This window comes from Octopus bimaculoides, chromosome 5 (assembly GCF_046866305.1).
Source record: "Octopus bimaculoides isolate indiv1 chromosome 5, ASM4686630v1, whole genome shotgun sequence".
In the NCBI taxonomy this organism is placed as follows: Eukaryota; Metazoa; Mollusca; class Cephalopoda; order Octopoda; family Octopodidae; genus Octopus; species Octopus bimaculoides.
The window spans coordinates 31955228-31982615 of record NC_142932.1 but is presented as its reverse complement, the minus strand read 5'-3'; the positions used below and the strand labels follow the sequence as shown (position 1 = coordinate 31982615).

Here is a 27388-nt window from a genome sequence, read left to right as displayed (position 1 = left end):
CCTTCCTAACATGCCAACCACTCCAAAAGTGTAATGGGTGCATTTATGTGCCACTTGTGTGACACCAGTATCTGCCATAACTACAATTTCATTTGGCTTGATGGGTCTTCTACTCAAGTATGGCATATTGCCAAAGGTCTTAGATCATTAACTACTATCTTATTCTCAGGTGCAAGAGATTTTCATAAATGGAAACAGATAGAGACAAGTCACTGGATTTAAACAAAAAGGTGGAATAGATGGTTACATCATTTGATTAGGAATGATTTGGATGAGGGCAATTGACAATAACAAACATTTATTGATAAAAAGTCTAGGGTCAAAGAAAGCACAACTGATATAGCAAGTTCAGAATCCGGAAGATTAAACAGAACACAACACATGATAAATTAACACAACCAGATTTCAAAGTGTTTTTTATTGAAGGGCTTCACTAACATTAAAATCAAGGAGAGTATTTTGGTTTAGTATTCTAAAGTTTATCTCTCATACAAAAGACAGCCAATATAACTGATTTTTAAAGACTTATTACTGAAAATAACTAATTAAAAGTGTTATAGGAATTTTTCAATAATGGTTTCAATTGCTTAATGGTATTGAAATTGAGAGGAATAGCACTGAGAGTCAGAAGAATCTTATCTTAAAGAGTCATAAGACTCCTATTATGTGTCTTCATTTATGGGCAGAGAGAGAGAGGGAGGGAAAGAGAGAGATGTTGAATTCACGTAATTCAAAAGTACTTACTTCAAGGCAATTCATATTCTGTGTCTAAAATAGGGGGGGGGGCAGTGTTAAGCAGTGATGTGTATAAATACAAACTTGTTACAAATTCAAATATGCTCGAGGAATATTTGAACCTGTGACAAAGCTATTCACTGCATTTTGTCATGGAGAATATTTCTCAGTGTCAACAGAAATCACGTCGAGTTAGCCCACAATGTCCTCTAACCAGACTGTTGGATGCATGCATTTTGGAGTGGTTTTCTCTTCTTCAGCAACAGAGACCGGAAAGGCAAAATGCTGCAGGGCAATTATAGGGGCTGATTCTAAACAACGCAATTTGTCATTTTCCCTTTTAAGTGTAAAAACAAATATAATCTTATATCAACACACATAATAAACATTTGATTTATTAAGTGGAAAAAAGTTGAAGATAAATAGCATCTGAAACTCTCAAAGTTAGAAGTATGAAATAAGCATTGTAAGTAACAAGGTCTTACAAATCTTATTTAAATTTCTTATAGATGTAAGGATATGAATCTAGTGTGGAATATTATTTAACCCTTTGAACTTCAACTTGCTCTTAAATATTAAAGTGTTCAAATTTATGTTCATATTTTGGACTGAAATCTTAATATTACATAAGAGATTCTATTAAATTTTGTATTGCTTTACAAATACTAAGACATTGCTCCACCTTTCTTCAGTGAGGGCTGTGAGTATTGTTTTTTTTTTTAATGTTTTTTGATATTTATGATACATTTAACTTTTATTACTTTGAAAGTTACTATTTCTTTAAGCCTCTCGTAATACTTAACTGTTTCAAGAATAAAAGCACAAAACCAGAGAGTATTTGTGTCAGGGGTTAAAAGCAATCATTTTTGAAACAATTTTAACAAACGGAGATAAGTTTGTTAAAACCACATTAAGTAATGTACTTTTTACATTAGCATGACAATATACTTTCTTATTAAGGCGGTGAGCTGGCAGAAACATTAGCACACTGGACGAAATGCTTAGCGGTATTTCATCTGTCTTTACATTCTGAGTTCAAATTCCGCCGAAGTTGACTTTGCCTTTCATCCTTTTGGAGTTGATAAATTAAGTAACAGTTGTATACTGGGGTCGATCTAATCGATTGGGCCCCCTCCACCAAAATTTTCCTCTGTAAGGATCAACATCTGAAGCTGTAAATAAATGGATGTATGACAGAGCAATAATTTTTCTTTTTGAATTTAAGTTCCTTTTCTTCATTTTTCAGGAGAGTTACAGGCATGTTGTGTTTAAGAAGTTTGCTTCCCAACTACACTGTTTCAGGTTCAGTGCCACTGCGTTACACTTTAGGCAAGTGTTTTCTACTATGGTTCCAAGTCAACCAAAGCTTTGTGGGAGAATTTGGTAAATGGAAACAGAAAGAAGCTTGTCATGTGTGCATGTGTGTGTGTACATGTATACATCTATGTCTCCAAGTGTTAGTTGTAAATGAGCATCATTGTCATAGAAGCAGTGTTGTTCATTTCCAGTACTCAGCAAAAACATGTCTGGTCATGGAGAAATATTACCTTGCTTGAAAACAGACAAGGTTTGGTGACAGGAAGGGCATCCAGCCGTAGAAAATATGCCCCGATAAACTCCATCCGACCCACGCAAATATGGAAAAGTGGATGTCAAAATGATGATGAAAGACATAGCATTTCCAGTCCATACTACAGACCTGCTTCGGCTGTTATAAAATTTATTGATGCGTGTTCACTAAGCATCTGTCTCAAAGCAGCATTTGCATCAGGACAAGTTATGCTCCTTAGAGTAAAGATCCCATTACTTCCTGCACAAGTTTAAATCCTTATAATCAAACAACATGCAGGCTTCTCTGCAACAACAATTGACATTTACTCAGAAACATCTCATGAGGAGACAAAGAAAGGAGTCACAACTGAAGAGACAGGTTAAGGTTGCTGCAGAGAGTGGTGTCCACTTCACACAACAGCTAACATCAGTTCAAAAGATTAGAACCATTCCCCACAAAAATAATCGGTCTTTCATCCAAATAATAATACGCACTTATAATTTTAAAAATAATATCAAGTTATTTTAATTCTGATTTTCATTGCATTTATTCATTTTTAAAAAATAATTTTCAAACAAAAATCTTTTTGTCAATGAATATAATATTTTAATACTACTGAGAAACTGATGAACATTAAAAAAAAAACAACAACAACAAACAAAGCTAATCTCGAAAGAAAACAATTAACTCAAAGTAATCAAGAAAATTACAGGAAAATACAATAGTGATGCCTAAAATAGGAGAGGGAATTCCAATGACTGTTACAGCTCTAGATAGTCGTTCTTTGGGTGATTTGATACTTGACTAAGATGCAACTCCATTTGTTATTTCTAACAAGAGATTATGTGTTTTGACAGTAAAACTTTTGATCAGAAGAGAAAAATTGTTGAGTGAGGAAAAATGCTTATCTTGTGTTTACAGCTTAATGAAGACATAAATGTACTCTTGTTTATCTTTTATTTATATTATTTATTTTGTTACCTTATTCAAAATGGTAGGCATATGTTTAATGTAGTTTCAATGGATAGTAAGCTGTTGTTAATAGCATTATATTATAAAATACTACATGCACTTGTTTCTTATTTAGAAAAGATTTTACTCATAACCACAACAGAATAAGTTGTTTCTTTTACTTTCTTTCATTTGTTTCAGTTGTTTGACTGCAGCCATGCTGGAGCACCGCCTTTAGTTGAGCAAATCGATCCCAAGACTTATTCTTTGCAAGCATAGTACTTATTCTATCAGTATCTTTTGCCAAACTGCTAGGTTATGGGGATGTAAACTCACCAGCATCAGTTGCCAAGCGATGTTGGGGAGGACAAACACAGACACGCACACATACATATATGTATATGTATATATATATATATATATATATATATATATATATATATATATATACGACAGGCTTCTTTCAGTTTCCATCCAGATCCACTCACAAGGCTTTGGTCGGCCTGAGGCTATACTAGAAGACACTTGCCCAAGGTGTCATGCAATGGGACTGAACCCAGAACCATATGGTTGGTAAGCAAGCTACTTACCACACAGCCACTCCTGTTTGCAGATTTTTTTTTTTAAATATGCAAATATCAACAATGTTATAAGCAATTTATTTAAACTGAAATCTGGCTGTTGTTAAACTACATCTTGAGTAAAGCTATGATGAAATGGGTGCAGGAGTGGCTGTGTGGTAAGTAGCTTGCTTACCAACCACATGATTCTGGGTTCAGTCCTACTGTGTGGCACCTTGGGCAAGTTTCTTCTACTATAGCCTTGGTCTGACCAAAGCCTTGTAAGTGGATTTGGTAGATGGAAACTGAAAGAAGCCTGTCGCATATATGTATGTATGTGTGTATATGCTTGTGTGTTTGTGTTTGTCTCCCCAACATTGCTTGACAACCGATGCTGGTGTGTTTACGTCCCTGTAACTTAGCAGTTCAGCAAAAGAGACCAATAGAATAAGGACTAGGCTTACAAAGAATAAATCCTGGGGTCGACTGAAGCAAGTAAAAGAACAAAAGAATAAATAGTTGTGAAAAAGAAAACTCTTTATAAAATACTGAATGTAAAAATAGTTCTCCATAATTAAATAATTTTATATGCTCAAAATGTAACTGTGATTAATAAAAGAAAATATTTCTGTGGCAGAAATCAACTGTTTGCATTATAAAAGATTTCAACTTCATTAAATTGAAATTAAAAAACAGAAAGAAAACCCATCTTGATATGTATACTGACAAACTAGTCATCTTTGTATTCAGTGTATGTGTGTTAAATGACTTAGTTAATAAACAAAATATCTTAAGTAAACATAAAAAAACAATAATCTAACTATACCAACAAAGCATTTTTTAAATAACTCTCACTAGTTTTAAGATGACAACGCCCTACATATTTTGGTCATGTTAACTTAGAAATAAAAACATGATAATGAAATTAATTATATTTTCAGCTAACTAACTTATTTCAACTAATATAATAGATATGAAAAAACAACAAAAAAACCAAATGAGAACAAATTCTAATTTAAATTGTTATAGAGCTTGACTGTAAATGTCTTTTCTACAATAGTTTATTAAATGACACAAAACTTCAAAACTGTTCATTTTACAAGCCTCTGTGTCTTTTTTTGACCTGTAACAAATAGCAATAAAATTTTCCTTATATAAAACACTAGTCTCTTAAAATGGGTAAAGTCTGAAAAAAAAAAAGCGAAAAAGAAACAAACAACACAAGGATGACTATGGTTGAAAAGTTTTTGGACATGAGTCTGCTTCACATGAATGAGTACATAAAGAGCCAGGGTCTTCTCAGTAGCTTTTGGCAGTGAAAGGAGAGCATTCCTTAAGGCATCCAGAGACTCGACAAGAACAACTATGTCATCAACAAAATCTGGGTCTGTAATCCTAGTTTTACCAATGAGGGCATCACAACTTGATCGAACCACCTATCAACCAAGTATTTAACCCATGCAGGCATTGAACAGAGCAGGAGCCAAGATATAACCCTGATGAACCCCAGATCTAACTGGGAAAAAGTCAGATGTTGAACCCCCCCAATCTGAACTGCATTGACTGTTCCAGCGTACAAGGCCATCATCAGCCCAATAAGTCAAGGAGGTACTTCATTGCTCCAGAATCCTCCAAAACATATCCTTGTCCACCAAGTCAAGCATCCAGCAGAGATGAAGATAAACTCCAAACCACTTGGTTGGGAAGCACATAGTCAGTCCTGTACCTTATATTTCTAATAGACTGTTGAATTGTGAACACATATCCACAATCCATTTGAGGTTCTCTTACATAGAAACATGGTGAAAAATACATTAAAAAAAATTCAGTGAAGTATTCTGAAAGGTCCAATTACTGTAGGTTTTATATATGATTACATCCAGATAGCATGGTCTTTTCATGGAGCAAATTAACCATGTCAACTGGTGAATCCCTGTACTTATATTTTATTGCTATATAAGAGAATGGGGAGTACTTTGAATATCTATGTGAGTCCTCTCAGATTACTGTTTTGTAAAATGGTAAGACCTATGATGAAAGGTTCCAGCAATGAACATCCCATAGCCTAGCTTTTCCCTTGGTATTGTGTACTACACACTACATTTCTAATGTGTCCTTTTCTCATGTTGGCATACCGTAATTTGAGGGAGATTTGACTGCTATTTCTAGCAGGTCGAACTACCACATAGAAGTTTCCTAAATGAGATTATCTCTTTAGTACGATTAATAAAAACACAGAAGAGAAGTGATTTATACCAATAACCATATGGCAGGAAAATGAGCTGCGTAGAGTGGGAGTGATCTTTAAAATGTAATGTAAAATTATGTAATGTAAGTAATGTGAAGTTTAGGAGGTGTCACATGAAAGGCAATGGGTACCCTGTAACAGTGGTGCCATAATACATAACACATTTTGAAAAATATAGTCCATTATTGTTGCAGTAATGTATTTATGTATGTATGTATGTATGAACAAAAGAGAGCAGCTAATGAGAATGATGAATGAAGAATAAGAATTATCAGTAAGGGAGGGTTTATCATTGTAATGTGATAAGGAGTTGAGGGATTTGCAAACTTGAATGTTATTCACTAAGTAGAGCTCCATCTGGTCTCCAGTAACCTTGAACGAGTTTCTCATAACAGGAAGTAGAAAAAAAATATATACAGGATTATGTGACAACTTTCAAAGTAGCTTCTAAAGGACATTGACCCCAGATTTGGATCCTCAATTCTCAAGTAGAAGACTCCTACTTGGAAACTGTTTAGTCAAGTATACTCTATAACAGTGAGAGCTAAATAAGTAATCAACATTCCAATCGACCACTCTTTGGAATCTTTACAAGATTTTTTTTTGCAACAGAGGAGATCTCATCAGAAGTACTCAATAGTTAGATGGTGTTGTTTTATAAATGTATGTCAAAGTTTACTACCATGAGAGAAAAAAAAAAGAGGCCATTGAGGGAGCCGAGCCTTGAATTATATCCTGCTTATAATCTTTGAAAAGAACTTATAAGAACTTTTTGGAGAGGGTGAGATGTGAGGGTCATGGCAAGAACACCTTTGATAATAAGTCAACTTGGAAAGCTTTGGCTTGGTTCTAACCTACAACAACAACAACAAAGAGTTGGGGGAATGGACAGAAATGAAGAAACGAAAGCAACATTAAAACAACAAAAATAGATTAAAAATTTCTATGAGATAATATTCCTCTCTATCACTTCCCATATCCTGCTACTGCTTGAGTGGAGTCTACATTGCTTTCTGCTGTTTGTTTTTTTAATTTATTTTATTTTTATTGTTTACATTTCCTTTGTGATATTAGGCAGTCATAGATATTTTCACTAGAACTGCCATCACACCATTATTTCTGTAATAATCATAAGCTGTGGCTCCTTTCCACTGTGTTGAAAATACTTCTTTGGTGATAGAAGAAAGAAAGCATTAAAATATCATCTACTCATCTTTCTCAGTCATCTCTGTACACGGAAAGTGGGAGAGGTGGAGGGGTAAGTGTTAACAAAAAAAAAATGCTTCTGAGGATCTTCATCTTGTGAAGCAACATTCACACAAGTTTTAAATGCCCTGGAACAAAAAAAAAAACAAAAAGAAAAAAACATTTCTAGCTAAAAAGAATATAATCACACAATACTGACTTTACTATTATCAGCAGCTCTTCCAGATAATACTTATTACTTAGTATTATTAAAGCAGTTTTTTTTTTTTGAAGAACTATATATAAACTAAGTTTTTTTTTTTTTTGTTTTGCATCAACAAAATTAACCTCTTTAAGCTAACCTTAACTAAAGTAACAAAGCAAAAAAAATATAACAGACCAAACATTTTGTTTGTGTTTGAAAAAACTATGAGATACAATTTTAAGCATCTTTTCAGTTTAGCAGTTATATTTTCTTGTTGATGAAACGATTGCAATAATTATTGTCTGTTGGCTTTAATGTTTTATTTCTTGCTGTTTTGCCAAGCCTGAGAAATTTCCAGGCCAACCCCTCCATCCCCATCTTCTGATTAATGCCAACTATCACATGATTACAGCCTCTCATTATTTACTCATCCCAACCAACTATCTTATTATTATAATTATTTAACATTTACTTATCTATTCCTCCATTTTATTACATGTCAATCTACCTCTCTCCGTCTATATATCAATCTCCCACTTTTTTTTTAGTGGAATGCTTCTTTAAACTGCCTAACATGCAACCAAACTTCTGATATACAACACTGCACTACAGAGCCAAAATCTAAATAAGAAAAGGAAAGAAAGAAAACAATAAAACTCACAACAGTGTTCTTTCTTCTAAAAAGTAATGCTCAAGATCAAACAATTCTTATCTTTCAGGGAGTTTCCCAATCTAATATTTAGTACATATTGAAGAATAAGCATCTCCCTTGCAAATAAGAACAAAAAAAACAAAACAAAATAAAACCACCAGAATTCACACTGTAGAGGTTGTAAGATTCAAAGTGTATATTTCATAAATGCTGACCAGGTCCGATGACTGTTGATCTTCATTTCTCAAGTCCTTTCCTTTCCAATAATTATTATCAAATATCTTTCACTAAAGATAATTTCTTCGCTAACCTTTTCCTGTCTAACTCCACACTTGATAACTCAGCAAAGAGCTATCATTATTATTCCCTTCACAGAACAACTTTTTCCACCATGCTAAATGTCACATTTAAACAGCTCTCATTAAAAAGTAACAAAAGGAGTAATCAAGGCATAAAACAGTCTTAAAAACATCGACTGAGTTGATTTGGACAACAGTCTCTTCTTTTTGTTTTTTTTTTTAACTTGTTCTACAACTAAAGCTCTGGACTATTGCCAACAAGGCTGCGAGCTCAATTCTGCTACAAGCATGTATATTGCTGCTACACAAGGAACATTAGTTTGCTAATCTTACACCACTAAGCCAAAAGAAACGACTTCACAGAGTTCTGAGCACTGGGAAAAATTATCCAGGAAAAAAAGACATTTACTCGGATAAGACACAAAAACCAACCCCTTTTGCCACTGATGTTTTTTAATGGAAAGGGGAAAGATTAGGTGATGTCCTTATATTTCTGAAAGGCAGTGTCAGCTAAGGCACACAAATGACCAATCAGGAAGTTGTTTAACCCTTTAATTTTCAGATTACTCTGTTAAATGTAATCCTTTTTCACTTAAATTGTTTTGAATTAATTATGCATTATCTCATAGCTTTGAGATTTCAATGATGTGATTGTTTATTTTTAGAATGTCAATGTAGGTTAGGTGTGAAAGGCTAGATATGGCTAGTTCAAATATAAAACATGTAGAACATTTGGGCCAGATATGGCCGGTTTAAACACTAAAGGGTTAAGTTGGTTTTTCAGAAAGTAATATTGGCCCACAGCAGATATGAAACCAGAAAATTGTATACTAGAAATCCCAGATCAAAACCTAGTATTGTGTTTTTCATTTTTTAGATGGAGAAACACTGCCCATAACCTTTATTGATCATCCCCTCAACCAGACTGGTGAAATCAATGCAACGAATGCCTAGTTTTAACTTCTGTGGGAAGAAGGTAGAAAAAGAGGTTATTTATGAGGTTTACAGCTCTGGGGAGGAGTGTTTAGTGCATAAACAGAAAGATGGAATGGTTTTGAATATGAGAGAAAATACGAGAGTATCGAATGAACTTAAGTAGAGAAAAAGCTTGGAAGCTTGGTTCACAAACAGCAAAAGGTATTCCTGCTTGAAATCATTTACAGGCATAGAAATATCTCTTGAGCTGAAGAGCAATGTTCCATGAAGCCATAATAGAAGCAGATTGATAAGAAGATATATAAGATGGCAGGCTGGCAGAATTGTTAATGTATCAGACAGAACTGCTTAGTAGTATTTGTTCTGGTTCTATACATTCTGAGTTAAAATTCCACCAAGGTCAACTATCTTTCATACTTTTGGGATTGATAAAATAAGTATCAGTTAAGCAATCAGCTTTATTCCTCCTTGCAAAACTGCTGGCCACATAAAAAGCACCCAGCACATTCTGTAAAGTGGTTGGCATTAGCAAGGGCATCCAGCCATAGAAAAAAATGCCAAAACAGACCGGAAGTTGGGTCAAACCGTCCAACCCATACCAGCATGGAAAACATGATGATGATGATGATGATGATGATGGTGATCTGGGGTTTAGACTGTGTTGTCTAGTTAACAAGGAGATGCACAAAAGGAAAAGCATACCCATGACCATAATAATAAATTCAGATATTTGAAGTCAAACATTTTCATAAAGAAACTGTGTGTCAATAGTTCCATTACAATTTCATAAGAGAGAAATAAGCAGTTAGACAAGATTAAGAAATGTAAAAATAAGGAGCAAAAAGACAAAAAAAAAAAGATAAGTGCTAAAATGAAGAACAATAAAACTTTGTTCTATCAGTCTAATTTTCTCATAAAACATTAACTCCAAAAAAAGTCCCACGATTAAATGTGTCAAAGCATGGTACATCTTACTAAGCCATACATGCTAGTGAGTGGCAGCTAAAGTTATACACACACACACACATCACATATGTGTCCAGACCTTCCATCCCCATGCTCTCTTCCATCAACCCTTTTGTACCTTGAGTGTACACTGCCACCATATTACCACCATTTTTATATCTCTTTCCATCTCCACCTCATTTACTCCCATGCAACTTCACATTATGTTGGGAAGCCATGATCCTGTCCCTTTTATCACACTAAATGCTGAATACTTCACATAAAGTCACATCCATCTTTACTCCCATCATTTGAAGGTGTTATTTAGTCATTGCAAGTTACACTGTAACTGCAGGTGCCATGAAAAAGCAGCCAGTAGACTCAGTAAAGTGGTTGGCATTAGGAAGGGCATCTAGCTGTAGAAACCATGCCAAAACTGAGACACTAGAACAAGATGTGGTCCTCTGGCTCATTGAATGTTGTTGAACCATCCCTCTCATGTGACCAGGGAAAGGAGATATGATGTGAGATGATGATTGATGATCCTGGCATAAAATTGGATCACTGTGTCTCAATGTTGTATGTGGCAACAAGGACACTTGGCCATAAAACACCACCTCAGAAAACAAGTCTAACCAATGCCCACTTGGAAAACAAAATAGAAATAGAAAGGAGCATGATGTGTGAGAGTGTGTGTGTGTGTGTGTGTGTGTGTGTGTGTGTTACAATTTACACTTATCTAAAAACTAGTGATGTTTCTGTAGTGTTCTTTTATTTTTATGGTTTTTCTCAATGGTTTTGACAAATAGGTGTGGATGAAATAAATATCAGATTGAAATACACACTAGTGTTGAAATGATTGACTAAACTCTTGCAGGTGGTATTCTGCCTGGCCACAGTCCATTTAACTGTAACTGGTAAAAAAAATGAAAGAATTTTGAATTCATCACAGATATTTTTAGCACAACAATTAATTTCAAGATCTTTTTTTAAATCTATATATAATTTTATTTAAACTTCTAATTTACATTTCTTTCTCCTGTCTGCTTACAGGCATCAAAATATCAATTTTACCTGCTTACAAAGATCATGGGTATCACCTTTTGACAAATTAATTATTTATTTGAAAATAAGTATTTTCACTTAAAAAATAACTTTTTAAAGAATGTAATGAATCAAATTAGAATTATTTGTAAACATAAATTAGATTAATTAAAGGATGTAATTTTTATTGTTAACCATATGAAGCTGATCAGTGTTATAAAGTAAAATCCACACAAATTTATCATTTCCAAGTGCTAAAAAATTTTTATGCTCAATATATTTACATGACAAAAGATAATGTTCTATTTACTGCCTCTGTCTAATATACCTCTTAATGTCTTCAAGCATACTCTTTCAGTAATTTTTTTCAAATTTTCTCAATAAATATATATCAACTTGATTAATGAACAGCTAATAAATGCTTAAAACTTCTTTCTTCATCATGTCCGTAAAAGTATAATTGAATCTATAATGCATTCTTCATAGTTATGAATGTAATATTAATAAAAAATAGGTTACACTTATAACTTACATCTGAAGAACTGGTTTCACAAATTTTGAAGTTGAGATGAAAAGCCTTACTTATATATTACAAAGTAAGCCAACAATCAAATATATGAGGTGCATTCTGTTTCAACAGTATCGTTTACTGTGTCAGAATGAGTGCTTGTTACACAAACTAATTTATCATAAGCTAATTTTAGGAAATCTATCAAAGGCAACTTTGTGTTCTGTTGCTCATAAAAAAAACAAAAACTATTATGACAAACCACAGGTTCTTAAAAAAGAAGAGATTTATTTTTCTGTACACATTGTCTTCTATACTTTTCCAGCTTAAATAATAAATTCTCTTGTAATTCGATATTCTTGAAGATTGTATTTATTGCTAAAATACAATACTATATCGATTGAAGACATTTTACTCTTGTTTTCATGTGTATACATACACATTGTATTTGTATACATTTATGAGCAGCGTTTCTATAGAGTAATGTACAGTATCACCTTGAAGCTGCCAAAAGACAACTAAAGAAAAAAAATAATGAAAAGAATCATTAAGCAAAGGAAGAAAAGAAACAAAAACTATCAAAGAAGAGTCAATATTTTCTTTGAAGCAGAATAAGCAGTGTTTGGCTTTGGTAAGTAAACTGAGGTCATAAACACTAATAATGTATTTTAGAAAAGTATAAACATCACAACTTTACATTTCCTATTTCCTACACATCAGAAAAGTTATATTTCTGTATGGCGACAGAGTGGATCTCTATCTACCCTGAGTAAAGGTAATGAATTCAATAGATTGGTAGAACTTGTCATAACATAGGTACAGTGCACAGCAGGGATGTTTTCTCTACATTGTATAGTGGTAAGAAACACAAGAAAACTGAACAGCAGATCTTCAGAGAAGAAACTCACCTCAAGCAAGTGTTTTGGCCCTTAAATTCTTACATTCTAAAGGGGCCGTGCCACATCCAGTTCATGACCCCTGGGTGCCCTTCTGCTGACACGTTTTGGCCACTTGGATATCAGAGATACTCTCTCTTTTTACTCTTTTACTTGTTTCAGTCATTTGACTGTGGCCATGCTGGAACACCACCTTTAGTCGAGCAAATCGACCCCAGGACTTATACTTTGTAAATCTAGTACTTATTCTATTGGTCTCTTTTGCCGAACCACTAAGTTATGGGGATGTAAACACACCAGCATCGGTTGTCAAGCGTTGTTGAGGGGGACAAACACAGACATATATACATATACATATATACGACGGGCTTCTTTCAGTTTCCATCTACCAAATCCACTCACAAGGCTTTGGTCGGCTCAAGGCTATAGTAGAAGACACTTGCCCAAGGTGCCATGCAGTGGGACTGAACCCTGAACCATGTGGTTGGTAAGCAAGCTACTTACCACACAGCCACTCCTGCGCCAAGATGCGTGCATATAACTACACAATAACAGTACACATGCTGTGGATCATGCTCACCCCACTTTCTTAACACTCTTTGCATATCCTCTACACTCAGTACCCATGTCTCACTAGTATGCAGCATTGCAGTTCATACACATGCATCATACAATCCACCCTTCACTCAGGAAGAGAAATCCCTTGTCAGTAGAGATAATATCTCCTTGAACTTTTTCTGCACTATTCTAATTGGCTGACCAAAAAGTACATTCAGTTTTTGCCAACACTAAACTTCATGCACTCTAAAAAGCTGCTCACTTCAGTCTGCCTCTTGCATATGCACACTTGTTAGCTACTTAACTCTTCAACATAATTCAATGCAAACTTGCAACAAGACACATATTTTATGTATTTGGAGAACCAAAATGAACATTATCGACACTTCGAGCTTTCTTATTTTAAAAAAGGCAAGAAAGTGGCGAAAACCTGAGGGAGGATATGCATTGAATACAGGGAGACTGCTGTTAGGGAACATGTGTGTCAGCTGTGGTTTTCAAGATTTTAACCAGGAAATTTTTCAGTTCAAGATGCACGACTGTCCAACCAGCTGAGATTAAGAGCAACACCAAACTCTGTTATATGACCAGAAGGATTACAGATATTCTCCAAATATCCAAATCAAATGTTGAAAACCAACTGCATCAACTTGGTCATGTCAGCAGGTTTGATGACTGAGTTCTACATCAGTTGGATAAAGCTAACTTTGCCCAACAGATTTCTATCTGCAATTTGTTACTTCATCGAAAGTGGGTTATGCTTTCAATTTGATGAGATTGGAAGGGTGTTGTCTTTTAAGAGCTTCTTCCCATAAACAGGACCATCAATTTGGATGTGTACTGTGACCAATTGGACAAAATTAAATGCAGTGATCTACCAGAAGTGTCCAGCACTTGCTAATAGTAAGGGCATTGTCATTCATTATAACAATGCCTGCCAGACTACACACTTCTTTGCAGACATGGCAGAAGTTACTGGGGCTTGGCTGGGAAGTTTTGCAGCTGCATATTCACCTGACCTTGCACCTTCAGATTTCCACCTGTTTCAATCTCATCAAAATTCATTGAATGCACAGACCTTCAACTCGCACCAGTAAAGACAGGAAATCCATCGAACAGAGAATAATGGATCTTCCCACAATATATCTTCCCAAAACCCCTTCCCAAAACCCCTTCCCTCTACCTATGTCCACTCATTACACCCCTTCCCTCCATCTACCACTCTACTTTCACAATCTCATAAACTCACCTGCTCATCCTCTTGAATCCCCACCTCCCCTCTTCTTCTCACTCTCTACCTGAAGTAGCCATGTTTCCCTTCTAATGTAAGGCTCCTTTTTTCTGCTACCTCCCTCAATACTAATTCCCTTCTCAGTTGAGGTGGTGGGGGAGGAAGGTCTTGCAAGTTATCCATGTCACATAAAAAGCATCCAGTACACCCTGTCAAGTGGTTGGCATTAGGAAGGGCATCCAGCCATAGAAACCCAACCAAAACAGACAACAGGGATTGGTGCAGTCTCCTGATTTGCCAGTTCTTGTGAAACCATTCAACCCATACCAACATGGAAAACAGATTTTAAATGATGATGATGACGAAATATAACTTTTCTGAAGAAGAACATATCCAATACACATAGCCTCAGTGCATGCCATACAGTAACCATTTGACTAATCTTTTATATATGATTTAATACACTATAAACAATCATATATGATGTCAAACTGTGCAAATGCTCCAAAAAAAGTCCCACGATTAAATGTGTCAAAACATGACTGATAGATTAAATATCAAGATCTATGAGCATAAGTTCTCAAAGGTATTCCTTTGAATAACATTGCACAATCTCACAGTTATATAACCCAAATTACTTTGATTTCTATAAAGAAATGTAGTATTTTATGTGTGTGAAAGCATCGTCTTTCTCAGAGAGAAAACACCAAATGATTAATTGTAATTTTTAGTTTCAAAGAATTTCCATGTCAAAATTAACCTTCATGTTAACTGCAGTGATTGGACTTTTGTGGGTCAACTTTTAAGGATATATTCAAAATTCTCACAGAAATGAGTAAAAGATCTGTAAGAAAATCTTAGAAGAGATTACAAAGAAAATCATGAACTTAAAGAAATTTCCTTAATTCTTGAACATGTATGATCTATATATAGGGATACTATTAACCCTTTAGTATTTAAACCAACCGTGTCCAACCCAAATATTATCCCTGCTTTATGTTCAAACCAGCCAGATCTGGCCTCTTACATCTACCCTACAATACCATCCTAGAAATAAACAATCACATTATTGAAATATTGAAGCTATGAGATGATGTACAATCAATTCAAAACATTGTAAATAAATAAGCATTACATTTGACAGAGTAATCTGAATATTAAAGGGTTAAAGACAATTTTATCATAGATATGGAGGATGATAGATAATGAATCAGCTGATAAGATATTTGACACAAAAGGTATCAAACGGTGTTCATCTTTAATACCATTTTTGAGCACAAAAATTAGAGTAAATGAGTATTATTTTTTTCATTGCATCTAAAAAAACTTATAAGTTGAACATAATTCTCATATGAGTGAAAGGATAATTTTCTTTCACTGTCTCCTATTTTACAGAAAAATAAAAATAAAAACTAAAAGAGGCCTTTACAGAATTTTGAAAACTTGATTTCCATGATAAGTGGAAATTTTGGCTTTTTAACATTAAACAAAGAACACAGTGATAAGTACTCAATGCTTTCTGTTGTTATTTTATTCGCTGTCTGGGCCCATTTTTTTATACTGTTCCCCTTGTTCTTCTGACCTTAATAACTTTCTCTATTTACTTACTTTAGTTGTATTAGACTGAAGATTTTCTTCAATGAAACTGGTACATAAGCAATTCTCACTTCTTTGGGCATAATAATGATACAATTAGTTGTAACAGGGTTGCAGTGTGAATACCTCTGTCATATTACAAGCTAACTGCAAGGTTTGTCCTTAAACACTCGTTGTCGTCGTCGTTTAACGTCCGCTTTCCATGCTAGCATGGGTTGGACGATTTGACTGAGGACTGCTGAAACCAGATGGCTACACCAGGCTCCAATCTGATTTGGCAGTGTTTCTACAGCTGGATGCCCTTCCTAACGCCAACCACTCAGAGAGTGTAGTGGGTGCTTTTACGTGTCACCCGCACAAAGGCCAGTCAGGCGGTACTGGCAACAGCCACGCTCATCTCGCTCGAGAAACCTCATGTGTCACCAGCACAAGAGCCAGTCCAGGGGCACCGGCAACGATCTTGCTCGAAAAACCTCATGTGTCACCCGCACAAGAGCCGGCCCAGGGGCACCAGCAACGATCTCGCTCGAAAGATTTCATGTGTCGCCTGCACATGAGCCAGTCCAGGGGCACTGGCAACGATCCCGCTCAAAACATTTCATGTGTCACCCGCACAAGAGCCAGTCCAGGGGCACTGGCAACGATCTCGCTCGAAAGATTTCAGGTGTCGCCCGCACAAGAGCCAGTCCAGGGGCACTGGCAACGATCTCGCTCGAAAGATTTCATGTGTCGCCCGCACATGAGCTAGTCCAGGGGCACCGGCAACGGTCTCGCTCGAAAAACCTCATGTGTCACCCGCACAAGAGCCGGCCCAGGGGCGTCGCCTGCACATGAGCCAGTCCAGGGGCACTGGCAAAGAACCCGCTCAAAACATTTCATGTGTCACCCGCACTAGAGTCAGTCCAGGGGCACTGGCAATGATCTCGCTCGAAAGATATCATGTGTCGCCCGCACATGAGCCAGTCCAGGGGCTCTGGCAACGATCCCGCTCGAAAGATTTCATGTGTTGCCCGCACATGAGCCAGTCCAGGGGCACTGGCAACGATCCCACTCAAAAGATTCATGTGTCGCCCGCACATGAGCCAGTCCAGGGGCACTAATGATATATAATACCAGCTTTTACAATACAAATGAACTACCACTAGTTATGCTCACTATAAAACCTAACGTGCACAGTTTCTATGAAGAGATACCCAAACATTTATAAATATATAAAACAGATCCACTGATTACTGTAATGAGAGCTTTGTCTACTCATTAGACTTAACCAGACATGCATAATTTCTTTTAGAGAACAAAACAACTTTTACTACAGACATGATAAAAACCCAGTCACATTTATCAGCAGAAACACAGTTACCACACATATAAAGGAAACATATGTATCACATTCTCCTTATTCATGAACACTTAACCCTTCACACACAGAGCAAAAAATGCTAAGTTACACAAATTCTAATGACCTGTCATGGAAACTACATTCTAAGGCTTCTTCTTTAAGATCATGAAATACTTCAGTTTATTTATTTTTTTTTTTTTATATATATATCCCTGACAAATCAGAAGTGCATCTCATACTACAGAACTGCTCTCATATCTGAAGCAGCTGGCAAAACATCATTTACCAGCATGTTACAACCACAAGCTTAACAATGAACTGTATTATGCCTCTGTTTTTCTATATTAGCTTACATAGAAGTTTTTCTTTGCATGAAGAGTAAGTTGTGTGACACTAAGTGTGAGTTGAAAGAGAGTGATTCAGGAGTTATGGGAAAACAACAAGCTGAATTTGATTGTTTTATACAACATGCAAACTTGAGAAACAAGCTGAATGTGAGTTACAGCAGAAATTAAATTTCAACACAGCCTACACATATGGAGAAAGGATTCTGTTTGAGTCAATGTGAGAATAGTTCCACCACTCTTTTTGAAAATAGAGGCAGGATAGAAGAATACATTGTTAAATTAGTGGCTGTAGTGAGTTGACGAGTTAAGTTTTACTGATATAGACATGATATAAGTGGATGATGCATGCTCTGGAAATACTTTTAGCAAACTGGTAAGTGCTAGCGTTTCATGCAGAAAGCAACTTAAAATAATTAATTAACTGGAAAAAATTCTAACCCATAACAAATTAAATATTAGCCAATATACCTACATGGTGAGGAAAATAAATTTACATAGCTATGTAGACACTGGAAATAAAGATGTTATTATTTCCAGGTGGTGCAATAAATATTTAACAATGTCTAAAATCTTCTTTGGTAGTCTGAGCATCTAAATTAGATTTGTATAATTGTTTTAACATTATTTGCAGCAGTGTTTCATGCATGGATCACTTTTTAGTTATAACAGTGTGTTCTTTGGTGCAGCTCTGCAATGATATATGCTTATTATTTAGTTACTACATGGCTGTAAATGCACGCCCAATCCCTCTTTCAACACACACACACACACAAAATACTAGACTACAACCTTCCATAGCTTATAAAAATAATTAACATCTTATGCCAATAAGAATATATTTGTAATCTTGATATGAAGCATCATCTTTTATCAATTTGATTTAACTGGTCATTTTATTACTTTGTTTTTGACTCAAAAGCTAATTTGTATCAACCAAAATTATTATACCAGCTGCATTGTGTTTATGATGATCCTACAAAGCACTAATTTACAAGTAACTTTATCTTAAATTAAGAAGTACATGTAATTTGCTTTCCGGTTGTTTAAATCTTCACTTTAATTTTCTAATCTTAAATGATTTCAGTAAGTGTCAATATATGATGTCAATAAGACACTGAATAATCAGCAATTGAAATCTAGCAGTGACACATAGTTCATCAAACTATGGTCTATGATATGCAATCAATAGAGAAGATAGGGTCTGATACTAGACAAACATTAAACATTATTCAAATATGATAAATTAGCCTATTCTACAATAAAAGTTCTATGAAACTATGCAAGTTATATTATTAACAGTAAGAATATCATTTCTGAGTAATAGAGAAAATGTTTGTTGGACTTTTTCCAATGTTTTTTTTATCTAACCCATAACCTAAAAAAATTCTTTCAAAATATTAACCCCCAGTATTTCTCCCACCATCACAGTTAAGCCTGATCTTCAGTCATGGGAGACCTATAAAGTGTATGGGTCCTCCTCTTTCTTCTAAAAGAAAACACATTTTAAAAAGGCAATATTTTTAAGTAGTAAATCTTGGTAACAACTTACTCCCACTAGTATGGCTTGAATGCTTTCCTCAGAACGTGACACTCTCCATAACAAAGTACAACAAGCTGATCCTAAGCTGGAGGTATAATCCGATTGTTGATTAATCTGTTCACTCAGTTCTCGGACTTGCTGAGACAACTGAAGGTTACGCTGAAATGTGAAAATGGAAAGAGGTAAATTATTTCAGATACTGTCAAAATTATAATTGTTCACTAAAAATAAACTTCCAATAATACATGGAAAAAAATTATTTCAATGCAAACTATCTAATTATCCGGTGCTGCCAAATGAAAATAAATTTTAAAAAAATTATGTTAATGACTTTATTTAAAAAGAAGCATAGAAATTAAACCTTTGCTAATATATCTGAATTAGCATCTAACAAATCTTCTAAATCATTGAATCTCTCAGTAACTCTAACACAGCAATCTTGCTTCTGAGGGAAAAATAAGAATGAAAATATGAGAGAAAATGTTAAGAAAAGTTTCAAGAGAAAGAGAATAATTCTGTTCATGGAATCTATATTATGTTTTTCCACTTCAATAACAGAAACTTGTTGAGGTGTATACATCTTGACAAGTTTTTATTATCAAACTGGAAGAAACCCTCAGCCTTCCACCCACTGAATCAGGCACACTGTTAAATTCACTTTATCCTTTTCTCCATACAATTACTTCCACTAAATATAGGAGTGGCTGTGTGGTAAGTAGCTTGCTTATGAACCACATGGTTCCGGGTTCAGTCCCACTGCATGGCACCTTGGGCAAGTGTCTTCTACTATAGCTTCGGGCCAACCAAAGCCTTGTGAGTGGACTTGGTAGATGGAAACTGAAAGAAGCCCGTCGTATATATATATATATGTATGTATGTATGTATGTGTGTGTATATGTTTGTCCCCCCAACATCGCTTGACAACTGATGGTGGTGTGTTTATGTCCCCATAACCTAGCAGCTTGGCGAAAGATACCGATAGAATAAGTACTAGGCTTACAAAGAATAAGTCCTGGGGTCGATTTGCTGGCATGTGTTGAATGGATGGGTATGTGTGTGCTAATTTTCTTGCTGTACAATACAATACTAAATCTAGCATTAAAAATATTTTACTGGCAACACTAATTATTAACATCTTTTTATACTTAATTCAGTTCTCCCTCCACTAATAATAACAAAAATATGCAACAATAGAAATGGAAAGATAAGGGTATGAAGACGCAGACATATTCTATCTCTTAACCATTTTAGAATACATCCAAAACATCCTTCTAAAACAATTAGGAAACAAAAATCATACAAGTTACAATATGTAAAATAACCAATTTACATGAAAAACTAAAAATGCATTTTATATATAAAACCAGACATAAATATCAAAGGCTCAACACTTCTGAAACTTTTAATTTCAAGCACCTGCAGAAGAATTACTAAGCAACAAATTGTAAAAACATTATTCTTTACTCTATGCGCTAACCTATTTCAAAGTATTTTTGATTGATTCAAAAGACAATCATAATTCATTCCTTATTCAACTAGAAAATCTTACTGTATACATTAAGCATCTGATTATTCTCTGTTATTCATTCATCAGTAATGCACCCAACACACACCCTTATATGGTGATTATCAAAGTATCTGACTCTCAATATGTCAACAAATATTCATACATCTATTGCTTTGTTAATGGATGGCTCTTCCCAATCCCTAAATCCATGTAACTAACACTCCTAACCCACATAGACATTACATTATACACAAACAGAATTATGATCATGAAAATCTTAACAGCTAATTCATAGTCTGTTCATATTTATGGATAATTTCTGATTGCAAACATTAAACAAATGTGTGGCCTACATTTGATATTAGCTGAATAGTCTATCCTCATCATAATCAACATCCTTTTTCCATGCTGAGATGGACTGGACTGGTTGCCATGGATTGAGTTGATTTTTATTTGGAGTTACTGCCTGCCTAGATGAATCATGGATCATCATGTCTCATTCATACATTCCAATTTTTGGCATGGTTTATGATTGCATATCTTTCCCCATCACCTGCCACTTTATAGATTGTACTGGGTGCATTTTATCATAGCACCAGCACTAGAAATGTTACCCTGTACTTGGAAAGATAAAGGAGTCTACTTCACCCCATAATATTTCTGTTCAGTCATCAAACACTTCACGGCATGCATTGAGTGTTAGTATCATCATTACAGAAGGCTGCCCTTTCCTCAAATGCATGTAACAAAGTGGACTCTGCTAAAAGGAACCTGGGACCAGGTGATGTAAAATCAAATTATGGATTAAGTCTACTACACAAGTGTGGAGGCACATGACCTAGTGGTTAGAGCAGCAGACTCGTGGTTGAGGGATCGTGGGTTCAGATCTCAGATCGGGTGATGAGTGTGTTTATGAGCGAAACACCTGAGCTGCACACGTCTCCAGCAGACGGTAATGGCGAACATCTGCTGATTCTTTGCCAGAACTTTTGCTCACTCTTACCTCCTGCATCTAGCAGCTCACCAGTGATGGACCAGTGTCCTGTCCAGGTGGGGAACCTATACGCTAGTGAAACCGGCCCTTATGAACCAGGCATGGCTTGAGAAGGAACAAACAACAACACTTCACAAGTCGGCTACAGCATCATTTCAACTGTACTCACTCAATTCAGAAAATTAAAATTTATATTAATTAGAACCATTTTCCATTGATTATTCTAAATCTAAGAGAAAGCAAATTTTATTTAAAACCCATATTCATGTATTGTCTTATTATTTTTATAATCAGTAAGGCAGTATTTATTGCAAAAATAAATATATCAAGTTAGAAACCAAACAAATAAATGAAATGAACTAAAAATCACACAAGTGTAGCTATTTGTTTTCTCTATATTGTTTGTTTTTAATATGAAGGATTAGTTTCACAGCAATAAAAGTTAATGATACACTAAAACGTTCTTTTCACATAAATAATGTAATTAGAATACTTTCGATTATGCAAAGTGAAGAAATAATTCTCCAATATTTCTGATCATAGGTAAAGCATTAAACTGAAACTAACTACTTCAGACCTCCCAGGTAGAAAAAGAAACAAAAAAAAAAAAAAACCCTTTAAAATGAAGAACAATTTAGAAAAATTATAAAAAAAAAATAAAGAGATATAATGAGTGATGATGACAGATGAAAGATATTATAATAATAATAATAATAATAATAATAATAATAATAATAATAATAATGATAATAATAATAAGTTATCTGTAGAGTAACAGTAAAGGAACATGTTAAAAGGGTAGAAAGCTATGATGACATAATTAAGAGATTAGAGCAGAAAAGAAAAAAAAAAATTTTGTCAGATAAAGAATATGTTTTCCTACTATCACTTAACTCTGTGGAGACAAGTCTATTGATGTTTTTACACTAAAGTAGGAGCTGCAAAAAAAAAAGTGTAATTATTTAAAATTCTACAAACCATCCTCCTCCATCTGAATCAACATCATATATTTATTACACACACACACACACACACACACATCTTGAAGAAGGGAACTATTCTTCTTTCAAGCACAAAAATAGTGGGGATGCTAAATTGACATAGTCATCTTATTATAATCTTTTCTACTCTAGGTACAAGGCCCTAAATTTAGTTGATTAGATCGACCCCAGTATGCCACTGGTACTTAATTTATCAACCTCAAAAGAATGAAAGGCAAAGTCGACCTTGGCAGAATTTGAACTCAGAACATAAAGACAGATGAAATACTGATAAGCATTTTGCCTGGTGTGCCAACGTTTCTTATTTCTTATTTCTTTATTGCTCACAAGGGGCTAAACATAGAGGGGACAAACAAGGACAGACAAAAGGATTAAGTCGATTACATCAATCCCACTGCGTAACTGGTACTTAATTTATTGACGTTAAAATCTGGAGTTCTGGAGCTGATGAACTCTTTCTCTCGCAGGAAACTGTCAAGGCACTTGGAAAAGTGATAGTTGGTAGGAGAAAGGTCTGGGGAATAAGCTGGGTGGGGAAGAACTTCATAGCCAAGTTACCTCAACTTCTGGAACATCATTAGTGAAATATGTGGTCGAGCATTGCCATAAAGAATGATTGGCCCTCCTCTGGGGATGGAAGAGTGGCAGTTTTTTTGTTCATTTTGGCAATTTCATAGCAAAATGTTTCTGCAGTAATGGTTTTTCTAGGTTTTAAGGAGTTATAGTGGATGAGTCCAGCAATACACCACCAAACAGTCACCATAACCTTCTTTTTGAAGAACTTGGGATTAGGGAAGGTTTTCGGTGCTTCATTTTGGTCCAACCACTGCAAAGAACATTTTTTATTATGTACAAAATCCACTTTTCATTGCAAGTTACAATACGGTCAAGAAATGGATTGGTTTGGTTATGGAGAAGAAGTGATGAGCAAATTTCATATCTGTGCATTTTCTGATTTTTATTCAAATCGTATGGAACCCATTTGTTGAGTTTTTTTTTTATTTTCCGATTGCATGCAAATGGTTGCAGGCAGTTTTCTGGCTAACTTGAAGTTCTTTTGCCAGTTCTTGAGTGGTTTTATGTGGATCTTTCTCAATGGCAGTTTTTGATTGTCCATCATCGATGACAGGTGGGCATCCACTATGCTCACAATCTTTAAGGCTCAGGTCTTCACTATGAAATCATTTAAACCATTTTTGAGTTGACCACCCACTGGTCATTTCCTCACCAAATGTTTCATTGATAGCATGAGCAGTTTCAGCTGCTTTACATCCTTTTTTGAAGTTGAATAGCAAAATTGCTTGAATATCACCATTTCAGACGATTGTAACAATGGTGAAAAAAAAATCAATGTTAATTTATTGATGCATTTGGGCAAAATCTATGTCTGTATTATCAGACAATTGCAAAAAATGTTTTTAAAAAAATTCAAAACTCTGCAAAAATCTGGTACAAATTCTTCATGGTTCAAAACGTTGCTTACTTTTTACTCAACCTGATAATTTCTTCTGTCAAAGCCTCAGGTTGACCATTATTTTGTGAGATAAATTTGATAGAAGTCAACTACAGGAATTCATTTGGTATGTGTTTCTATGTCCATATGTATACATGTATATACGTTTATATCAGTGTGATGTGAAAAGCAAGAAGATCTTAAATATTCTATGGTGTTTATATCTGATTACGTCATGTCAATGTCCATATTGTATTTCGTATCTTATGAGAACAATGAAATGAATGAAATACTATATGAGCCTAATATATGTGATTAGAACCCTTGAAGGCAATGACCTAGCAAGGTTACAGTTCAATGACTAAAGCTAGTAAAACAATAAGATGATCATCAGCATTACCCATTTTTTTTTTTTTTTGGTTGTCAAATACTGTTTCATAAAATTAAATATAATTATATGTGAGACGAGTGGTGTAAAATTAAGTAAAATTAAGATGTGATTCATAAAATGACTATGAACTAAAAATTTCACCTTATATTTTATTGAATCAATGAGCAACAATATGTTAGAGAGTTGGTATATTGTTAAACATAAAAGACTGAAAACTTTTGTTAGTCTTAATTTGTTTAAATCTCTTCATTAATGAAAAAGGAAGTGTTCTGCATTCTAACTGGCAATTTGAAAGCATATTCACATGCAACACAAAGTATACCTGCCTATCCAAAGCATTTTCATAAGTTTTTCTTAAACATCCAGGCTTGTTTTCAGATTTTTAGCTAACCATAGTTCCATATGTTTTGAGTATATAAAGCTTTCCTTTCATAAGTTTCAAGTTACTCTGGTAGTTCAAAAAAATTAGGAATATGTATTGTATATAATGCATAGATGCCAGGAAAATACGTCATGTGAATCACATGTGATACAGAGGACAAGCAAAGAATTAATATATTGCGACCACAAGGTGATGAGCTGGCAGAAATGTTAGCATGCCAGGTGAAATGCTTAGTGGTATTTCGTCTGCCGTTATGTTCTGAGTTCAAATTCCGCCGAGGTTGGCTTTGCCTTTCATCCTTTTGAGGTTGATTAAATAAGTACCAGTTACGTACTGGGGTTGATGTAATCGACTTAATCCTTTTGTCTGTCCTTGTTCGTCCCCTCTATGTTTAGTCCCTTGTGGGCAATAAAGAAATAAATATATTGCTACTACAAGGATTAAAAATTTAGAGATAAGGCAAATGCCACCAAAACACAAAACCCACAGAAGAAAAAAAAAAAAGGTCAGGTCTTTGGGTATCAAAGTAAGCCACTCATACATAGGCATCTGAATTGAAAAGATTAATCTAGCACTGATATTGAGTATTGTATTCTGAATTTGTCCATATCCTTTCCGCAATCAGGCACCAGGTTAATAACCACAATGCAGCTGTTCCAAACATGGCAATAAAAAAAATGGGTAAATTTGTAATAAACTTCAGTCACACACTAGACATTGTTTCTTATAGTAATGTTTTATTGATTACACTAATATTTTTATTTATGAGAGATCCATTTACATTCCAAGAACACATGCAAATGAACCATTTGGTTTCTTATTCCTTTATCCAGCCATAAATGCCAAAAAGCTGGTTAAAATCACAATCAAGTATGTAGGTATATATATACATACACAAACGCTTGCCAATGTTAAATGACAGAAACATTTTGGCTGTTATGGGAAGATTTCTTTTTAAGTTTTTTTGTTACCTGTTGGAATGAGAACATTTTTTAATTTTATATCATCGAGAAATAGTTTCTAAGGCAAAAGAATTTGGGTAGCTCTGAAATATCCAACTAGAAAGTCTTAACTTTAAGTAATCATCTTAAGATATTAACATTCTTCTCCTCAAGCTTGTGGCCCATTTTCAAACATTTTAATTCTTCATAGTAGGGTTGTTGCCATTTAACACAGGTCCAGATGAATGAGAAAAATCTATAATTAAAGGCATTCCATCCATTATACCCTGTTTTTTTTTTTTTTTAGAAGTGTCTACAACTACAAAACAGTAAACTGAGATTTAAAAAAAATTGGCTGCTATTTTAAGCAAGTCAAACAACCATACATCCCACCCCACATTCACTTGTCATAGTAGAGTAATTGGTGCTGCTGGTTAAGATTCCATTGTATATCAACTGATTCCAAAAGTTTTCCCCAGTTTAACATTTCCATTGTAACAATCCAAATAATTCCCTCATCTTTATTTCGGCAACTGCAGTGTAGTTTGAAGAGATCTAATAAGACTGAAACATGTTTAAAATTATGACCCATACTTCCTGAAATGGTTAAAACAATATTAGTCATTGAGCTAATGTCTTCTCTCCACCGTATAATTATTTCAAATGAAATATTTAATACTTCTTAAATTAAGTATGTTAACACCAACATTTATTTATCTATTTATTTATTTATTTATATTTACTTTTCATGTGGATGGCGACTATGAACAATTTCCTTTGGTGATATATTTGTTAACAATTTCTTGCGGCTGAAGATCATTGAATACTTTAACATGAAAAATAATAGCAAAAGACAGGCAGTAATATTTTGTTAACCATTTCCCAAGAACTACTATTCCATATGTATTCTATTTTTCATCAGTTTATGCACGTAAATTTTCAGTGAGCTATTTTATCAAAACGTGAGCCCTAATATTCTCTACAACATGGGTGTTCTAGGACAGTATCTGTAACATTACATTGACTGCTAGGGAGATGTTCACATAAACTGATAAAGAATGGCATACGCAAAAATAAACAAAAGACAAAAAGACGAAATACAACTTCAACTCAGATTATTTTCTTTTCATCGAGGTCCATAGAAAACAGAGCCAACAATAAATTTGAAAAAAAAAAAAAACTAGAGTGATAGTATCATGATGCTATCAAGGAAAGAAAAATATGTCAACAACAACAGGGAAAAAAAAGAAAAAAGAAAAGCCATTACTCTTTTAGAATAATTTCTTAAATGATAGAGCTATTAATGATAACTTTTGTTTCTAAAGGTTCTGACTTTTTCAAAGCAGATGGTTGCAATTACATAGACACGCAAAACAATATCTCGCTTCCTTA

At 34.6% G+C, this 27388-nt stretch overlaps 1 protein-coding gene across 2 annotated transcripts in view; it reads right to left on the bottom strand.

Moving 5' to 3' along the window:
• Positions 1 to 27388, bottom strand: part of LOC106880730 (heat shock factor 2-binding protein) — a 230247-nt gene that overhangs the window by 113049 nt on the left and 89810 nt on the right. For both annotated transcript variants that reach the window (XM_052967847.2, XM_052967848.2), the window contains exon 5: positions 19337 to 19486. In XM_052967847.2, coding sequence (XP_052823807.1) covers positions 19337 to 19486 — 150 coding nt within the window. The remainder of the gene's footprint in view (positions 1 to 19336; positions 19487 to 27388) is intronic.